This window comes from Dama dama, chromosome 15, assembly GCF_033118175.1.
Source record: "Dama dama isolate Ldn47 chromosome 15, ASM3311817v1, whole genome shotgun sequence".
Classification (NCBI taxonomy): Eukaryota; Metazoa; Chordata; class Mammalia; order Artiodactyla; family Cervidae; genus Dama; species Dama dama.
The window spans coordinates 44,825,214-44,844,274 of NC_083695.1; the positions used below are offsets into that span (position 1 = coordinate 44,825,214).

The 19,061-nt window shown below is 50.4% G+C and overlaps 1 protein-coding gene across 1 annotated transcript; it reads right to left on the minus strand.

Moving 5' to 3' along the window:
- Window positions 1-937: 937 nt before the first annotated feature.
- Window positions 938-17,613, minus strand: LOC133070665 (annexin A8). The gene is made up of 12 exons (XM_061163066.1): window positions 17,477-17,613; window positions 12,331-12,421; window positions 11,133-11,227; window positions 9,680-9,793; window positions 8,143-8,233; window positions 7,283-7,362; window positions 6,773-6,832; window positions 6,153-6,246; window positions 5,809-5,904; window positions 4,082-4,140; window positions 2,797-2,919; window positions 938-1,862 (listed from the first exon to the last, which is right to left on the minus strand). The coding sequence occupies exons 1-12, from the start codon at window positions 17,495-17,497 to the stop codon at window positions 1,803-1,805; spliced, it is 984 nt and encodes a 327-aa protein (XP_061019049.1). The 5' UTR covers window positions 17,498-17,613; the 3' UTR covers window positions 938-1,802.
- Window positions 17,614-19,061: the final 1,448 nt, after the last annotated feature.

Below are 19,061 nucleotides of genomic sequence, written 5' to 3' on the forward strand. Positions count from 1 at the left end.
CATCTCATCAGCACCCAACTTGTGAGTAAAGAAGTCTCCAGATGATTCTGGTACCTGCCCTAGTGTTCTCCTGACTTTTGGGTCTTCCCAACACTGTCCTCAGTCTTGCTGAAGCAGAGACAAGTTACCTGTACTGTGCTCCAGTTGAATTCCTGGCCTACAGAACCCAGGAGCCTCATAAAATGATGGTTTTCTACCACTCGCTTTGAGGTGACTTGAAAGCAGTGGTTACAACTGAGTGTGAAAACTATGCAGGAAAAGCTAAGGAATCTAAGGCTTTCTCTCTCTCACACACACTTGCATGTGTGAAGTGATGGTCAGAGTCACAGAACCAGTGCAATGCACAGCCCAGAATCTTCCTCTCCTTTATGTGAACTTTAAAACCCCCACTGATTTGCCTCATTCTTCACTCCCAGGTATTTCCTTCCCAAAGCTGCATATTGATCTGAACTTTAACAAAGCATTATTGTGATGTGATGACCCACACGAGGAAAGCCTGGTCCTGGCCTATGGATCCCTGACAGGCATTCTGACAAGATGCTTGTAAGTGGATTGAAACCCCACCAGGGTGGCATGAACCTGGACCTGACATGGACACATAATCTTATTGTCTAGCCCTGAAAAAAAAACCCAACCGACCAACCAGTTCTTGGGGTTGTACTCTAAGAAGGGAGTTTGCAAGCTAGAGCATGTTCAGAGGACTTGGCTGCAAACTGGGCCTTAGGAGGGAAAGTTGAAGGGATCAGGGACATTTGGCTTTGACAGAAGAAGTCTTGGAAGAATATGTGGGATATATTCAGAGATTAGAAATGTTGTTAATGGAAAAAGATAAGCTTTGTGGCCCTAGATGGCATTATCAGGAGAGTAGGCTCTATGGGGTTCAATTTGGCTAATTCAAGTGGTCCTACTTTGGTCACTGCTAAAAATCCAAAGACACTTATATTCCAATGTAAAAATCTTTATTATTCTGAAAAGCACAACACAGGCATCTCAGTTTCTCCTGTAATCAGTTGCCATTGCCACTGGTTAGCATTAGAGATTCTCCATGATCTGTCATGGAAGGAAGAAGGACCTAATTTTGTCAAGAGTTAGAGAAGCCCAAACCTCTTAGAACACAGTGTCTTTGTGTCAGGACATTTATTTTCAGCTTTCTCTGTTGGTAGGATGATGAGAGAATTTCTCTTCTACCTATAGCTTAGTATTTTTAGATGAAGCTGGTGAATGAATGTTAGACAGCCCAGCTGGCCTGGATATATGTGTTCCTTTCTCAGCTGCCCATGAGTATGTGCTCTGAAACAAATAGGTTCTCACAGCCTTCTCTGGTTGTCTGAAAGAGAGGCATACCAGCTGAGACACTTATTAAAATTCCATATTCTCTGGTCCTTTCTCTGCAGATCTAGATTAGTAGATGGGGGTGGGGCTGAGTCTTTATGTAACTTGTGCCTAGGGGGCTCTGACCAGGCAGGCTTGGGAAGCACTTGTGTAAGGAGAAAGAAACGATTACAAGCTCTTGCAGACTCCTTCACATCAAGGTATTTGTTAGACCAGGCACAGTATATCCTAAGCTTGGCAATGTGCTCACACCTTCAGTTGACTTGGAAGGACAGTAGAGGTAAGAGTCCCAGGCTGATCCTTCCTTCTGGGTCAGAGAAACCAGGTGGAAAGTGCTAGAAGCTGGGAGATAGAAGACTGAAAGGTGTGCTGTGGCTTCCCCCACCCCCACCCCCACCCATGGCCAAGGTTGAGCAAGCAGGACCCAGTGACTCCGCCTTCTTGGCCTCTGCTCTTGTCCTTCTGAGGCTTCAGAGGTCGCTGCCCACCAGGTTCAGTAAGGCATTCTTGTAGTCACCGCTTGTGTCTTCCTGAGGACAGGAGGGACATGAGATTTAGAAGGGAGTTTGGTTAGAAGGACATTGACCTGGCTTGGAGTCACCACCATCAGGAGCTCTTATTATTAGGAGTTGTGTTTCTTGGGGGGAGTCCTGGCACATACTTGTACCGGTTCCTATGCCACCTCCCCTCACACTGTCACCCTATTTTTCCTTGTTTTCCATTTCAGGCTGCTCCTACTGCCACCACACACACCCTTCACCTTGACCACCTATTGCTGCATTCTGAAACTTCTGAAAGGCAAAATATCTTTTAAATATCTCATAAGCTATGTGTTTCTTGAAAAGTATAGTGAACAATAGGCATTTGTAGAATAACTAGACACTTGACTTAGTAGCCAGTGAAGACTTAGGGATATATTTCTCATGACTTGACTTTCATTAATGAAATTGTCAAGGCCTCAATTGACATTAACAGCTAGAAGAGCTATTTCTCTTGAAGTTACAACAGTGTGATAATTGCTCTGTATTTTCTCAACTCTAGAACGTTCACTAATGGGAATCATGTTAGGCAACCCACTGAAGCTCATATAATTTATCTCCTTTAAATGTTGCTGCCAGGACTACTTAAATCTGTATTTGAATGCTACTCCTCAATTCCTCCTAAACTATTTACTCTCATTGACTCTTCAGATATGGTTCATTCTGCAAGGATTTGGTGTGTTATTTTCAAAGGGGTAACCATAAGGCAAAGGCAAAGCTAACGTTCTGGGTGAACAAGGACCTCCACTAGTCACACCGACCTCCTTGCTGATCCCTGTATGTACCACACAGTGATGAATGCAAGAGTGTGATACTCCCTAGGAAGGGATGGACACATGTGACTGATGGCATTGGTCTCAGCAGTCAGGTTTCCCAGGAGGTCTCTGTTACAAACTGGTGTTAGAATTGGGAGCTCATGACTCACCATGATCATGCTGCTGAGGGTCTTGCCGTACATCTTCTTGAACTGATTCTTGATGAGATTTAAGTCAATCTCACTCCTGGAAACGATGTTTCTTATCAGGGTCCCATCGAGAGTCCCTGCTCCCTGGATAAAACACAGCAATCAACCATCACTTCCTGCCTTCCTAGTCCATCTTTGTGATAATGACAAATCTATGTTGGGTCCAGGGGGCTTTTGTAGGGGATGGGGAAACAGGAATGACAGTGAAGCACTAGAGGGATGCACTGAGGGATCCCTTGATCTCTCCTTGCTCACTGCTCATATTGTTTCTTATTAGTAGCCAAATGCCCCCGGCTGCAGTGTGTGTTTCATTTGATTCTGGACACAAAATTCTCTTTGCTCCAGGAATAAGACCTCTTCCTAGGGCAGTAACATCATGAACTCAGCTTAACTGGACAATTCACAAACAGGACCCTCCCTCTCACTTTCGTCCTTGAATACTCTTATGTCAGAAGGAGCCACATGGCCACAGGGATCCCACACCCTTTTTCATTTCCCTGGACAGATGCAACCAGAGGGCTTGGGGTTCTTGCTTCAGGTAATGTTAACAACCATCAATCAGAAAAGGTGGGCCCTCACCTTAACCTTCAGGAATTATTTTGACTGTCTTCCAATGTGGTTCCAGATACCACAACCTGCACCTAATATGAGCATTTGAACTGCTGTCTGAGTGACCAGTGCAGCCTTTTGGACAATAGGCAAACCCAGATCGGCACTCTGGCACATGCAGGAAAGTTGAACTGCTGTGTGTGGCAGTCTCCCTCTGAATGTGTCCATTCAAAGGGTGCCTTGACCTCCTGGCAATCCTGTGCTTTCTCAAGGAAGCCACTTGGACAATAATAAATAAATAAAATAAATTAAAAGGACAATTGCACTGACTTGGGTTCAAGTCAAGGCTTTGCCATGTATCAGCTATGTGACCTTGACCACGGTTTCATCATCTCTGGGGAGTGGGGGGCAGATGGGAGGGCAGATTGCATCATGAAGTGTCAAAGGACTGTGGTAAAGGTTCAGTGCCATGAACACCCGGGAGCGTACCTGCTCAAATCCAGCCTTCAGGAGATGTGGCTTCCCTTCCCTAGCCTTGATTTGCCCACTGAGAACTAAAACCAGCCTGATCCACAAGAGGTTGGGATCAGAGGAGACCCAAGTGTGGAAGAATTGGGTGGTGCCTCTGAGCTCCTTGGCTTTGCAACTGGTGCCATGTAGGACTGAGGGTCAGGCACACAGAAAACAAAACAGTTACCTTCATGGCGTAGTAAAGGCGCTCTGCAAAGTAGCTGTGGAGGTTCCGGGTGCATTTCACTGGCAAACAAGAAAGTTGTGTTAGCAACCAGAGGCTGTAGGCAGGATTGTATACATGTTTATTTATTTATGTCTTGCTTTGGGTCTTAAGGGTTGTGCAAATCTTGGCCTATTTATTGGTGCTCTGCCTAGTCCACAGGAGGGGTGGGGCAGGGAAGGAAGCCCAGGGCGCTGGGCACAGGTGCCAAGGCCCAGAGCAGGCAGACAAAAGGGCAGGATGTGAAATGCACTGGGGCCCACAGGGTTGGTCTGGCCCATCGGACCACAGCTCCACCAAGGGAGTCCCTGGGCTCCTACATTCCAGCGACAGCTTCACTAAGAGTCGATCCACACAGCTCCAAGGAGGAACCACCATTATGGTGACCACTGGCCTCTGAGGGTCACTGGTCAGAGGACCCCTGCAGATTGAATTCCCCTGTGACAGATGGGGCTTGGCTCCAGAGCCCCTGGCCCCACACTGTCTTTCATGGATGCTGCTTTAGAGACTGAGTGTCTGGGTGGGGAGGTTGGCGTTTTGACCCAAGGCAGCAGAAAGAGGAGGGCTCTGAGGGAGCTAGGCATGAGTTTGAACCCAGCCTGATGGCACCGTGTGTTAGGGACTTGATCTTCCTGCCTTGCACTGTCCTCACATGTGAAGACAGTGATGTGAGTCTTCAAGGAGAAATGAACAAGAAGTGCCCAGCCCAGAAGGGCACTGCAGGGTCTTGCTTCTCCTTGCCTGTAGATTTTATTTAGGAGATGTTTAGAGGCAGGAGCTGCCTGTGGAAGCTGAGACTGGAGTAGAGGTCATGTTTAGATGCTCTGGCATAGATTAGGTTTATCATAGCAATCAAAGGTGGCTGGGGAGTGTCAGATGTCCCAATCAACTTTTAGGGACCAGGACATACTGTGAAGCTCCCAGGCTACTTGGCAACCAATGGGGACAACCTGGTGTGGAGGTGCCCTTGGCTCTATTATGGGAGGGAGGAGGGACGTCCTTCTGCTCTGGGCCTCAGTTCTTCATTCTGCAATGACTCTTCTGCCTGTCACTTTGGCTCTGGACCCCAGGCTGCGCTCTGGAATGGGTCCTCCTATATGAATCTGACCTCATGCTTGGGGGAAGGTTCTCAGCGTTCCCCTAGCAACAGATGACCCATCACTCAGTTTGGACTCCAACTACATACACATCATCCTTTCTTCAGTCAGCAACTGAGGCAGGGAACAGACCCCTGGCTGAGGTCCTGCTAGTTGGCTTTTTCGGACCTTCACAATCAAAGCCAGAATGTTCTCTGTGTGGCTGCTGTGGGTGAGCATAGCCCCTGGGTCTTGCGCAATCCTGCAAATGTGTGCGTACACATGCATTCACGTACTCAGACACCTTCACACACATACTCATGCACAATGACATACACAGGGCTGGGAACCACATGGGCAGCACAGGGAATGATCTTGGGCAGAACAGAACACATTGAGGACTCCGGGTCTTCCCCAGCAGCTCCAGTGTCCTGGGTGGATGGTACATGCTGAGAGTGGGGGCTGATATGGAGGTTTACCTTGATTGATGGTGAGCACAGGGACCCAGCACTTGCTATTGAGCTCTGGGCCCTTCGCCCTTTGATGCTGCCCCTCCACTGAGCTCCAGGGGCTGGAAGACACATGTGTACCTGAGCATGGAGCTCCATCTCTTACCTACTGTAAGCATCGCCTCCTCCAGCGACCCATGAGTCTCACTCTTGATGCTGTCCTCAATGCTCTTGTTGGCAATTTTCTCATATTCCTCAAACACTGTGGAGACAGCCTTCTCTTAGCCGACATGTGCATCTCAGCCTGACATCCCCCAACATCTTACATCAGAGACTATACATCAATTCACCAATCCTGACTTCCACTTGGTTGCTGGGAAAAGGGTCCCGGGGTCCTCAGCTCTCTCCCCAACTCCATGTCTTGACACGGTCACACACTGAGTATTCAGTATGAAGGGAGAGGCGCCCATCCCTCATGGTCCTGACATCGCTGCCCTGCCTCCCCGGTACCTCTCATCAGGTGTGTGGCGCTGCGTGTACACAGGATAGTGATGAACTTCATCTCATCCGTCCCACAGATCTTCTCCCCCGCTGCATACAGATCCTGGCATTGGGACACCCATGACAACCAGTGAAGGTGAGCAAGGGGTGAAGGACCACCCCCAGTCCACCCTGCCAGGTCGGCATTCTCCTTTGCTTGATCATCTTTTTGACGGGGAGCCTGCTATTCCCATGGTTCAGTTCTCTTCTTCGGGCTGCTCTAGGAACTGCCCCGCCTTGCCCTGGGCTTCACCCTGCCTCTAGGCAGTTATAAGCGCTCTGCCAGCAGGCAGATCTATAGAGACCTGAAAGCACACATGTGGGCCTTGGAGGCCCAGCATCCCCAGATTTGTAGGCTGGTCCTGCCAGGGCAGAGTTTCAGTGGATCCCACTCAAATCAGCTTCCTTCCTCCCCTACACTCTCACTTCCCTCTGTAGACATCAGATAAAGGCCTGCAGAGAGCTGAGTCGGGTCTCAGCCTAGCATCATCAGAGAACCCCCTCCTCCCCCATTGCCCCGCCTGGAGTCTAGATGGCAGAGGGTGGCGCCAGGTGGCCAGGAAGGCAAAGCCGCTGAGGGGTAGCCTCACCTGTGCATCTTGCAGGGCCAGTCCTGGGTCCACATAACCACTCAAGTCATCTCTGCTGCCCTAGAAACAGGAGAGGTAACTCTGTAAGATAGGCTGGCTAAGCAGGGCAGCCTGGGCAGAGGGGACAGCTGGGCAGGCAGGTGGACAGTTATCCTCTCTGGGCCTTGGCTCCCTCATCTGTAAAATGAGAGTTGTAAGAAATGCCCTGAGGGGAATGGGAAATTCATTGAGCAAAATTAAGCACCATGCCTGGCATTGGGCCTGGTGGTCAGGAACTGCCCAGTGATGGGCCCTCTTCTCCTACTTCCTGGAGAGGTGCAGGGGTTCTGCACTGAGGACCTCCCAACCATGCTGGGATGAACCCAGTGAGCCCAGGCCCCAGTGGTTGTACCACACCCTTGCCCCTACCTCTCCCAACTCCAGCAGCTCTGCCCAAGAGCCGTTCTCTGGGAGTGGGGAGTGGTTGGGATCCCCCAGACAAGGGGTTCCCAGGATCCAGGGCTGTGATACCTGCAGGAGGCACACCAGAATCCTCTCCAGGTAGCCGCTGGTATCTGCTTTGATGTCTTCTTCCAGGTTGGACCCATAGTCTGCAGGGGATCAGGACCATGAAACTTAGACCTGCTCTTCCCCTCTCAGCCCCGTTTCCCGTACTCCTCCTGACTAAAGCCTTCTAGGAAGGATGAATCTTTGGTACAGACAGTGTCTGCACTGTGCAAGTGTCTGAGTAGCAGAGGTTCCCCACTGGTTGTCGTTCAGAGCAAGGAAGTGACATGGGTTGCCTGCCAGGCTCAAAACATAGAAATGGACCAGTCCAGAGAGCCTGATCAAGCTCCATTTCATCACGAGGCTCATCAAAGCCAGAACCTTCAGACAAACTTCTCAGCAGGCAGACCTTGAGGAAGAGGGGCTTTGCCTTGCATACCATGGACTCCATGATAGTTAGCTTGGGCTCCACATTCCCCACTGCTGAAATGGGGCCCTGCATGGTCCCTGGGGTCAGCCTATGCCCAGACAGGAAGGCACCAGCCCCACCACCCACTGCTGAAAAATTATGTGGCCCGCAGCACCGCCACACTCTCAAGGGGCAGAGTTTAGTGTCTGCATGCCCTTCCCTCCAGCAAGCAGCCTGTGAATTTAGGGAGCTTAGCGGCTAAGCCTGAGCCATATCTGACCTCACTATCAGGCATGGGACTTGGCACACAGTGGGTGCTCAGCACCCATGTGTGGAAAAGCCCAGAAAGAGTCCTTTCCAACGTGGCCCTGTACACTTCTTGTCTCTTATTCCTTGCTACGCTGCCAAAGCTCATGGCCATTCCCAAGCTAGCCTTTAACTCAGGGCCCACATCTCTTCGTGACAGGCCCCTTACCCTCCTCATATGCCTTCATTATCTCCTGCAGCTGGTTCTTGGTCCGAGAAGCCAGAATTTCGATGATGACACCCTCTTTGGTTCCTATGCCCTGTGGATAAAAATCTCTGCTTACTGGAGAGAACCGTTTGCACCCTCCTGCTGTGTCCACACCCCTTTTTTGTCAAGAGGCACAAGGAAGAGCCCTAGGAAGAATTAGTCATCGCTCTGCTGGGAGGCCTCTGCTCGAGGATGTTACTGGAGGAAACCACTTGCATTTGTCTCCAGTGGTGGCTGTTACGGGCAAGTGATGTGATGGGAAAACTGTGTCTCAGCTTGCCCCTCCCTAGCTGGGTGTTCCCAAACAGGTTGCTCGACATCCCTGAGCCTAAGGATCCTCATCAGGACACAGGGACATTAAATCATCCCCATCTGGGGGTGGAGGTGATAGATGTAAAATGCCCAGCAGGTCCATGTACACAGTAAGTGACCTTTCCCTGGAGATGATTATTGTTCCTTGGTCCTGACTCCTGAATCATCTTCAAATGTAAAAGGAGCAATGGGAAGTAAAGGGAAATTGGAGAACCAGGCGCGAGACAGCAGAGGCTGGTTCCTAATTCCTGCATACCTGGTCTAGTGGTGTCCTGAGAAGGACTGATTTTGGTTTTATCAAGACCAGGTGACGCAGGAGGCCAGTCTGTGTTTGGTGGCAGTCTGAGTGATAGGAACAGAGTTAAGAGACAAAGTAGGTGATTAAATAGTTAATCGCACTAGGGGATGGTCAGTAGAGAAAAAAGTCTGGGAGACCCCTGTAAGTTAATGATCACTTAGGAAAACAGGTTTGCTTAACCACAAAACCAAGCAGCCTTACTTAGCAACAAAACTATGCAACAGAAGTAGGAGACATTCCCCCAAACAATAAAACAATGGTGGAATGAGACCCATATCATGCCCAGTGAGCTCAGTAAGTTAATGATTCCTAGGACAGGCTCTTCTGCCTGCACTAAAAACAAAAATTAAGGAAAAGGAGACCTTATATTGAAAACTGAGATGATTTACCATATTTTAGTATACGTTACAGCCTTTTTGCTCACTTCCACTGTTTCATGACAGTCCCGATTTGACTATTTAGGGACAAGAAAATCCCCTACCTATCATGGAGGAGGAAATGATGATTGAAGTTTGGCATCTTGTCAAGAATGTGGAAGAAGGTAGTCTTCTCCCCCTTCCCACTTTCCCTTTGATTAAAAAACTGTAGCCCACTTAGCCTGACAAGCTTTCTATTCTAATAAATCACTTCTTATCTGTCACTTTGCCTCTCACCAAATTCTTTCTGCTCTGAGACAGAAGAACCCACGTTCTACTAAGTCCTGAAATGCGTTCTATGGTCTCATGAGCAGCAAGCTGCCAGCTCGCTGAGCTCATTCCAAACAGTGGCTCAAGGAGAGCCTGGAGCTCCCCGTGCCAGGCTTTCTGGGGAAAGGAGTCCTGGGCATCATCCCCCCATTCAGTCCTTGTAAGTGATTCTGCCCCTCCCCCACCCCACTTGCTTGGTTACCTTCATGGCATCGTATAGCTCCTTGGCTTCGTATCTGTATGGAGGGTACATGAGGGCTATGATGAGCCTCTCGAACTTGCCACTCAACTCCGACTTCAAGGTCTCGATGAGATCCTAAGGCAGGAAGAGGGAACGGTGATATTCCGTGTGCTGCACCCACTGGAGTGCTGGCAAGGATGGTGGTGGGGCCCGGGGCTCTGGCTAGGTTCCCAAGTAGGCTCTGCCGCGTGCTGGTGCTGGCTGGGGTTTCTTGGGCCAGCAACTCAGCCTCTCTGAGTATCATTATCCTTTCCTGTGGAATAGACACCATGGTGTACCTGCTTCATACCATTGGTTAGGGGATTGGCAGAGAGATGTCAAGCCCGTTTTCAGTGCAGTGTAGGACACACCATAATCCCGAAATACAAGTTTGTCATTACTCGCTATTGAGTCCCTGTCATTTAGCCCATAGACACTCAACAAATGAGTGAAATGAATTAAGGAATCTATTTTATGCATGTCTCCTTCTAAGGGCACTTGTGTTTGCAAGAAACCACAAGGCCACACACAGCTGACCTTCTCACAGCTAAAGGACCAAGGGCCTTTTCAGATCTAGATTTCAAATCCAACCTTGTTTCTTACAGGCTCTGGAGACTTGGACAACGTCCTCTACCTCTTAGAACATCAGTCTCCTCTAACATCAAATGCAGAGAATAATGCATAGTTGTGAAGGTTAAGAGAGAGAAATTATTTTTTAGAACAGCATATTGGTTTCTTATATACAGTGTTTGGGTTTTGCCACTTGTCTTTCTGGGTTAAATGTCCATATTATTGATGTGTGCTGATGGAGGCTTCCAGCTACCACGACTGCATGCATTTATTACTCTCTTTAGCTGGCACACCAATGTCTGACTCTGTCCTGGGGGCAGTGGGAGGAGGGACAAAGCCAGACTGTGTGCTCCTTGCCCTTGGATTTACCCCATGGCAAGAGGGAAATTGTACATGAATGGCAGCTCCAATGTGAGGAGACAGCCCTGTCGCACGGCACAGGGCCGAGTCTGCCCTGCATCCCTGGCATGTGGGAGAGAAAAGGGCCTTCCAGGCTCAGGAAATTGGACAAGCAAAGTGTAGAGGCAGGGAAATAGCTCAGGGATGGGACCCTGGAGCAAATGTAAAGGAGCAAGAGAGAGAGAGGTCGGGAAACGTGGGGTGGGGGGCAGAAGGCTGGCCCAAGCCAGGGCTGTGGGGAGCCATCTGTAAGTAAGTTTTCTAGGTAAAACACAGGATGATGAGGTAAATCTGATTTTCAAAGATAAAATGCACCATATTTTTAGCATATGTCCCAAATGCCCGTGTCACCAGTGAGCTGGGCTCTAGACCAGCCGGAACTTGTCCATCATGGTGCTGCCTTCCAGGCTGTCTCTGGCAGCAGCAGTCTCCACAGCCCACCTGGGCACACCTGCCCCGCCTTTACCTTGCCAAACTGGGCCTTGAAGGACTTGGCGATCTGCTGCCTCTGTGCGTTGCTCCTCTTCGTGAGCACATCGATGATGGCCTGCTCGTTGGTCCCTGCAGGGGGCATGGCATGAGCACCCCCATTTCCCCCAGAGGCTGATGAGGGCTGGGGAGGAGGGAGGGCAGCTGCATGGGGGCCAAGCAGTGGGGACGCACCACCTGGAAAGCTCCCAAACCTGATGATTTTCATGGTGTGGACAAGACAGACAGAAAATCTACCTGTCCACCCCTGGCCCATACAATGTGGGTGCAGCCCAGGCTCAGCCTCCCAGGGATGGACTCTGAGGCCCCTCTGGTCATCTGATCTGCTCTGGACATCGCCCAGGGCCTTTGGAGCTCACTTCCTGCCCTGACCTCCTTTGCGCTGGTGACTGTGGGGGATGGTGGGGACAGAGGATCCAGAAAACCAGATCTGATTCCCGGCCCAGTGGCTGGGTGGACAGGAAGCTTCACCTCTCCAAGCCACTGCATTTTTCTTTGGGAAATGGAGATAATAATAAAGATTTCACAGGAAGCAGAGGACAGAAAATTCCTTCTCAGTTTGTCTGGGAATGGCAGTTTTTGTTAATGCCCCAGTTCACCGGTTGGAGCCAGTGAAAGGGTAAATCCCGCCTAGGGTGACAACATGAGGGCTGTCTGGGCCGGGTTATCCTAATCCCAGCCGGCCTCCTGCCAGCCATCAGGAAAAAAGACACTGGAGGCAGGATGGAGCCTGCCCCATGGCCAGCCTAAGCTGGGTGGGGGGGGAATGCTTCAGAGTCTGCATGGCTGGAGCCCCCTGGGCCTAGGTCAGGCCCCACAATTCCCAATATTGTCCCATCTGAAATTCACAGTGACACACAGGGCCCAGATTTCCTGGGGCTATTCTACAAGTGCGAAAGCTCAGGCTGAGTGAGAGGAGGTCCCTGCACAAGGGCGTGTAGTAACACATGGCAGGTGGCCTCCTGCTTCCCACACCCATTACTCACAACCGCCCTCCCACCTCCAGGCTTCGGGCCTGTGTAGACCTGTGCTGGGGAAGGTGGGCCCTGTGTGATTCTCTGGGTGCCAGTAGATGATGGGGAGACCCTGACTCCCAAGGGTGTGAGCAGAGGGGTCTTGAGCAGAATGGGCAGATCCCCAGAGAGTCACTGAGTTCCCGTATCAAGGCCACTCACCAATCCCCTTCATGGCTTTGTAGAGGGTCTCTGCATCAGGATCTGGGTTGAAGTGGGGGCTGCCCTTCACTGAGACTCCCTCTTGTTCAACCTGCAAGAGAATCCAGGCCTTCTCAGAGCAGAAGTGGGGGAAAGCAGTGCACCTTGCAGCTGCCTCAGTGGGGTGGGCTCGGCCCCTGCCGACCAGTGGCTGAGCCTCCATCCATCCTGGTCCTGCCTGTCCTCCTGGGGTGAGTGGAGGCTGCAGCTTCTGGATATGCTAGCTTCTGGCAGATTGTGCTGAGGAAGGGGCATCTTTGTCTACTTGGCATCAGGTTGCCATACGGCCCCCTCATGTCAGGGCTGCAGAGGCCTCACGTGCCTGTTAGTGCCTTGGTCAAGGGGAGGCCTGGAAGGAGGGCCTTCTGAGGAGGACTGGGTCAGTGCCATCCTAAGAGATGGAATCCCAGCTCTCAGCCCTAGTGCCAGGCCTGGGGAGTTGGGGCTTGTAGGCTCAGATAGTGTAGTGAAAGACCTCACAGGTAGCTGGCACTGTGGCCACTTCCAGAGCCACCATGCTGATTGTGGGACAGTAAGAAGAGGGTCTGGAGACTGGACTCCAGCCTTCAGCTCTCCCATGGCCAGTTGCTCCATGGGGACCATGCCTCCAACCCCTTCTACACACCTCAGTCCAGCGCCATGTTTCCTCTCTAGCTCTGGGTCCTTAGATCTTCAGTTAGACATTTGTTTCCCCCTTACTTGCCCTTCCTGGGTTTTTGTGATGATCAATGGACTTTAAGGAAAATAAAAATAAAAACAACAAAAAATTTGGGAGGATAGAGTTAGGGTAGCGAGCTTGCCCTGAAAAAGAATCAGCAGGGGTTTGGGAGGAGGGGGATGCTGAAGAGGGAGCATCCTTCAGAGTCCAGCGATGGTTTTACTGGGGTGACAGGGCACAATGATGGAATCTCATCACTGGAGAGATCTGTGAGGCCAAATGACCCAGGGATTGGTCACTCCAAGGCATTAACTGTATAGGGAAGGGTACCCCAGAGACTGTGGCCTGACTGTGAGGGACTGCTGGTTTCCCTGGGGGCTCTGTGGGATTGCCTTGTCTCCTCTGCAGAAAGGCCCCTTGTTTGCAGAAAGGCCTCTTGTTTTAACAGGCTGGCGCCAGCCAGAGCCACAAAACCGCTCCCATCCCTGCCCCTGTGCTGGGGCGTGGGCTCTGAATCAGGCTGTGTCTCCCTTAGGCTATGCCATCTGAGGCAGGCAGCAGGCCCAGCCACCCTCAGGTCCCTCTAGAGCCACTGGCAGGCAACAGGAAGGGACAACCCTGCTCAAAGCTGCAAGGACAGTGATCAAGTAAGAAAAGTCTTCATGGAGCTCAACATGCTGCCTGGAAAGTGTGCAGATGAGGCTGGGAAGCCAGGAACAGTTTGAGCTCAATCTGCCCTCTTCTTGAGAAGTGGGCACTTATAAGATAGTAGAGGGCAAGGGTACCCAGTTGAGCATTCTGACAGCCCTGGGCCGTTCCAAGTCCTCAGGCTCTTCAGGGGCAGAGAGTTAGCTTTAGAAAAAACAGCATGATGTTCTGAAAGCTGTGAAATAAACCAGATAACCAAAGTCCCTAGGCCCTTTATTCCCAAGTTTCTAATCCAAGTTTTGCCTGAGGGCTCCTGAGACTTGTGCGCTGCAGAATTTCTCAGGTGCAAATGAATGATCCCTCTTAAATGTGTGTTTTGGGAGATGGGCAATAAAGGAGTGGTGGGAGATTGGAGATGGGGACTGAGTTTGAAGGAGACTCAGAGACCCTTCAAATGGAAGGGAATTTAGTCCCATTGCATTTGGTCTCCCACTCGCCTGTTCAACTACTCCTCCTATCCACCCCTCATCCACTCATCTACTCTTCCACTTATCCACCCACCAGTCCACTCATTCATTCGCTACCCAGATGTCCCACAACCACATCATTCCACCCATCCAGTCACCACATCCATCCATTCTTCCTCCCTTCCTTTTTCCTCCTGTTTCCCCTTCTGTTTTTCCTTCCTTCTTGGCTCTAGCTAGTTCCTGAAAATGCAGAGCAGCTTTCCATCCACGGTATATCTGTAAAGATATCTCTTTTGAGCAAAAGATAAGAAGTCTTTCTATATCCTTTGCTTGAATTTCAAGTATCTAGTGACAGATTTTCCTACTTTATTTCTTTAGCACCAAGTTTCATAGAAGAAATTATTAGAAGTAATTCCTTGTGGCAGTTTGATCCAGAGAGCCTGTGTGGTCCCAGATGTTGCCCAGCTGGGTGCACACGTAGATCACAACCCTTGTTTGTGGAGTCACAAGCATTTGTTACTACTGTTAAAGATTTGAGCAGGTCCTATGTGCCAGGCTTTGTGTTTTAGAGGCTTTAGGTACTTTAGATGCAATGCTCTTCTTGACGTCTCTGCCAGTTGCATTAGGTAGTTATGAATGCCCCATTTTACAGACTGGGCTTGGAGAACTTGGCAAGGCTATACAACTAGTAAATGGTGATGCTGGACTTAACCCACAGCCTGACTCAGAAGCTCAGCTGTCTGCCACCCCCCTGCTATCAATGACTCAACCTTTTCCAGACACTGAGGTTTCCCAGAACTCTTCCCTGAAGGAAACCTTGCCCACAGGAATGCAGGTTGTTTGTGAGTGTTGGGTCATCTCAGATCTCAGTGCTAAGCTCTGGGGGCCACCTAGGAGGAGCTTTCCTCCTGCCTCTTGCCCCAGGCTGGCACTCAGGGGCTGTGGAGCAGGGACACACCAGGCCACATATACTAGTCACTGTGGAGTGTCGGATTCAGCGGGTCTGAGGTTGGGCTCCAGAGGCAGTGTTTGTAAATAGCTTTCTGGGGCCTGTGATTTCACTGCAGTGAGAAGCCTCAGCCTCACTTTCCACACAAAGGTTTTACAGGTGAAACAGACAATTTCCTAGGAATCAGACCCCTGGTTGTGAGCATGGGGTGTTGGAGCTCCTGATATTCTATTTAAGACCACCCCACCCTCCACCATGTTGGAGGAAAGGTCTGTCTAGGTCCTTCCTGGGTCTTGTGCAGAGTGAGCCAGTCCATACAGAACATTTTCACTGAAAAGATGACTCAGTCTGGCTTGTGACTCTCCATCTGTTATGTATCTGTGAAGGTCTCAGGTGAATTGCCACACCCTTGCCTTCTCCAGTCACAAGGCTGCCGGGGGGAACTTGAGAGACGAAACGTCATCTCCATAAGAGAGGCACAGTCAGGTTCCCTCGAGCTGATCTTTCACATCCCTCAGGTCCAGTCCTGGTCTCCTTAGAGGCTCAGAGGTCATCTGTCCCTCACTGGAAGCTCAGCCAGTCTCACCTGGGGTCTACCTGTGATCTTGATGCCCTTGGCTTGTGGGTTGCCAAGCCACAGAGAGTTTGAGCTCTGATGTCAGACTGCTCAGAGTCTGACCCAGACTCCAGCATTTCCTAGTGTGGCGACCTTGGATGCCATCTTATCCTCCTTGTGCCTCCGTTTCCTTATCTGTCAATAAGGATATGGGTATCAATAAGGATATCTGTCAATAAGGGTATTCCTATGGCAGAGATGTCTTGAGGCCCAGGTGAGAGATTGACACAAGAATGTCCAGGGCACAGTACGTACTCAGGAAGTGTCATTGTCATTCTGCCAGGTTGGCCAGGTCCCTACAAGGAGGCTTTTGCCTGCCTGCCTGGGTGGGCCACAAGGATGGGCCTTTACCCATCCTTTGCCCCTGATTTTGGGAGCAAGGCCCAGAATCAGGCCACCCTGGGCTTTGGAAAGTGCCCAGCACTAGGTTCTCCTTGACACATCTGCCTCCTCAAAGGCTTGTTTCCCATCAGCCAGGATGAAGCTGGAGGCCACCCTGGACCTCAAGCTGTCCTGGCTGCCTCGCCAGGGCCAGACAGTCACCCTACCTTGCTTCTGGCCTCCTCTGTGTCCCTCCTGTCCCAGCCTAGCATGTCTGAATCTGAGAGCTCCTGGGAAGTGATATTTGTGACAAAGAGATTTCCTGAATTGGGGTAAGCCCAGGTTGCCCACTGAGACTCACAGAGAGCCTGGGAGTGGGGACAGAGAGAGACCCCAGTTCACACTAGACCCCCGCCTGCTAGCTGTGGGATTGAGCAAGTCACTAGATGTCACTGAGCCTCAGTTTCCTCCTCTGTCAAGTGGAAAGAGCAGCTTTTCTACCCCAGGGCTGCCTGGGGTAGAATTGAAGGAAGGTGTACAGAGCATGTCCCCCCACCCCCTCACTGAGTGGGGGATGTCACCTGTTCCTCCTCTTCCTCCCCTTTTGTGTTCTCATCTCCTTAGCTGAGACAGCCTTGGACTCAAACCCAATGAAACACTCCTGAGAATCTGTGCATTCCCCTGGACACAGGAGACTTAGGGGCAAAATGTGTCGTCCCTCCTAACTCAGCCATCTGTCACTGTAAATTTCACTCACAGATTTCAGCTGTACAAAACCTCTGTGGGCCAGGCTGTCCTGCCATCCCCTGAGGGGTGGACATTGATGAGTCCTCCAACATCAGCTTATTCACTCAGGATGCTCTCTAGCTCAAGTTCCTTTAATGGCTCCCCATTGCTCTTAAGGGAGAGCCCAAGCTCCTTTGCCTGCCATGGGTGGCTCTGTAGGACCCAGCCCTGTCCTGCTTCTCTAGGTACATCTCCCCTGATCCACTACCCTCCCATCCAGGACTGTCAGACCTATTTCTCTTCAAAACCAAGCTTCCCACTCTTCTGAACCTTTGTACATACTGTTCCCTGTCAAAGGCAACATTTACCTGGTTCTCTGTGAACTTGTACATACACCACATACACACACACACACAGACACACAGATTACTTAACCATGATTCCCCCTTGCCTCCAGCAGCCTGACCCCTCCATCTGGGTTCTCTCAGCCCTGCAGCCTCCCCAGGTGCATTTTGAGGTTCCTTCTTCTGTCCGTCTCCCCTGTTTCCATTGTTTCCAGCCGTGAGCATCCATGGGGCTGGGGCAGTATCTCCTTGTCTTCCTCCCCAGTGGGCAGCCCAGTCCAGTGCCTGGCCGGGCAGGCAGCAGATGTTGCCTGAGCTGACTTCTCTCTAGACCAACACTGTGTGGGAACCCTCCCTCTTTGCTTGCTCTCCACTTACCCAAGCTTTCCACCAGGCCATGTCGTCCACCTCGCCGGCACCTTTCCCCAGGGAGACGAAGATACACTGGTCAGCCCTCCCTCCACTCAGAGACTCTGCACACTCACCCCACTGCACTCAGAAGAGCAGGCAGCTTGGGGTGGGGTGTGGTAGCACCAGTAGGGAGGCCCCAGGCCCCACCCAGGACCAACCCTCCTCTGACCCCACCCCCTGGGCTAGGCCAACTCTGGGTTCCTCTTGTGGCTTTCAGGCCCCACCTAGCACCAGCCCAGACCTGCCCTTGGAAATCCATTACTTGCTGCCAAATGTTTGAGCTGTGGCTGTTACACAGACTGGAAATTCTGAATTCCAACCTTTGAAAGCCACACTTAGTAAATACGGCTGTTTATTCACTCTTTGCTAGACCTGATTTATATAAAAAAGGGGCCTATTTATTGCAAGGCATCTCCACAATAAACAATGCAATGAAGAGCTCTGCAAAAGTCATAATGTAATAGCATCCTCCACATATTGGGGTGTCTCTATGCCTAGATACCTCTTTAATCACTCTGTGAACTCTTTCCCTTTTAAGCTTTGCCACAACCCTAAGAAGCAGGTAGGTGTTCCATGTAGTATAGTAAGAAATGGAAACTCCCAAGTTAAGATAATTTGTGTGAATCACACTTCTTGGGGGGAGAAGCCACAGGATCTACCAGGCCCCTTTGACTTGCTTGCTGTGTCCTTTGCCCTGGAGTATGAATTGGCTGCCAAGGGAGGGAGGAACCTCCCGGAAAGAGATGAATATTTTCCTTTTTGGAGTTTACTCTCCCTGGGGCCCCTGCCTAGAATGCCTCCACTTTCCACCTCTTAACCCCTTCTTCAGGGTAAAGATGTTGCCTCAGTGACTACTCAGTAGCCCCTCCATCCTTGGGAGGTTCCCCAGGCCTTCCAGAACCCCCACTGCTCCTAGAACCCCAGAGAAAAAGAACCCCACTGTGGTGTGACTCATGTTCAGTGAAATATTCCATAGTGTTGATAGAAAATGAATCATCTGACCTAAGAAAGAATTGGAAAATTTTATTTGAGCCAAATTTGAAGATTGTGACCAGAGAAGAGCAACTCAGAAAGTTCTGCCCATTAGAAACCAAGGCATAGTTATAAAAGTTTTTTGAGGCAGAAGGCTGTACATTAAATGACATGCTATGGACACTTTACACAATCCAGATCTAAGTGCCTGTGACCCCTTACAAGATCAAGAAGGAATGTTATCTGTTAAAAAGTTGTCTGGCTGGTGTTAGGAGAATGTTGCATTTCATGGTTGAGTAATTGTTTCTGTGGACCGGTAGTCTTGGTCGATGCATAATGCAGACTTACTAATACAACACATGGTTGGGGGTGAGAGGAGACCAAAGGACAGAGAAAAATTTTATGTTTATGTTTTGCTTGTAAAATATGAATTTTATTCTTAAGGGTAACAGGTAAGAACTGACCCCTCTGTTTGGTTTCCTGACCTTGGCTCCAGCGCTTGTTTCTCTATTCACACCATGTCCCCAGCTGTTCTTCCTGAAGTGTGGGTTGGAGTGGGTGGTGTGGGAGTTGGGCCAAG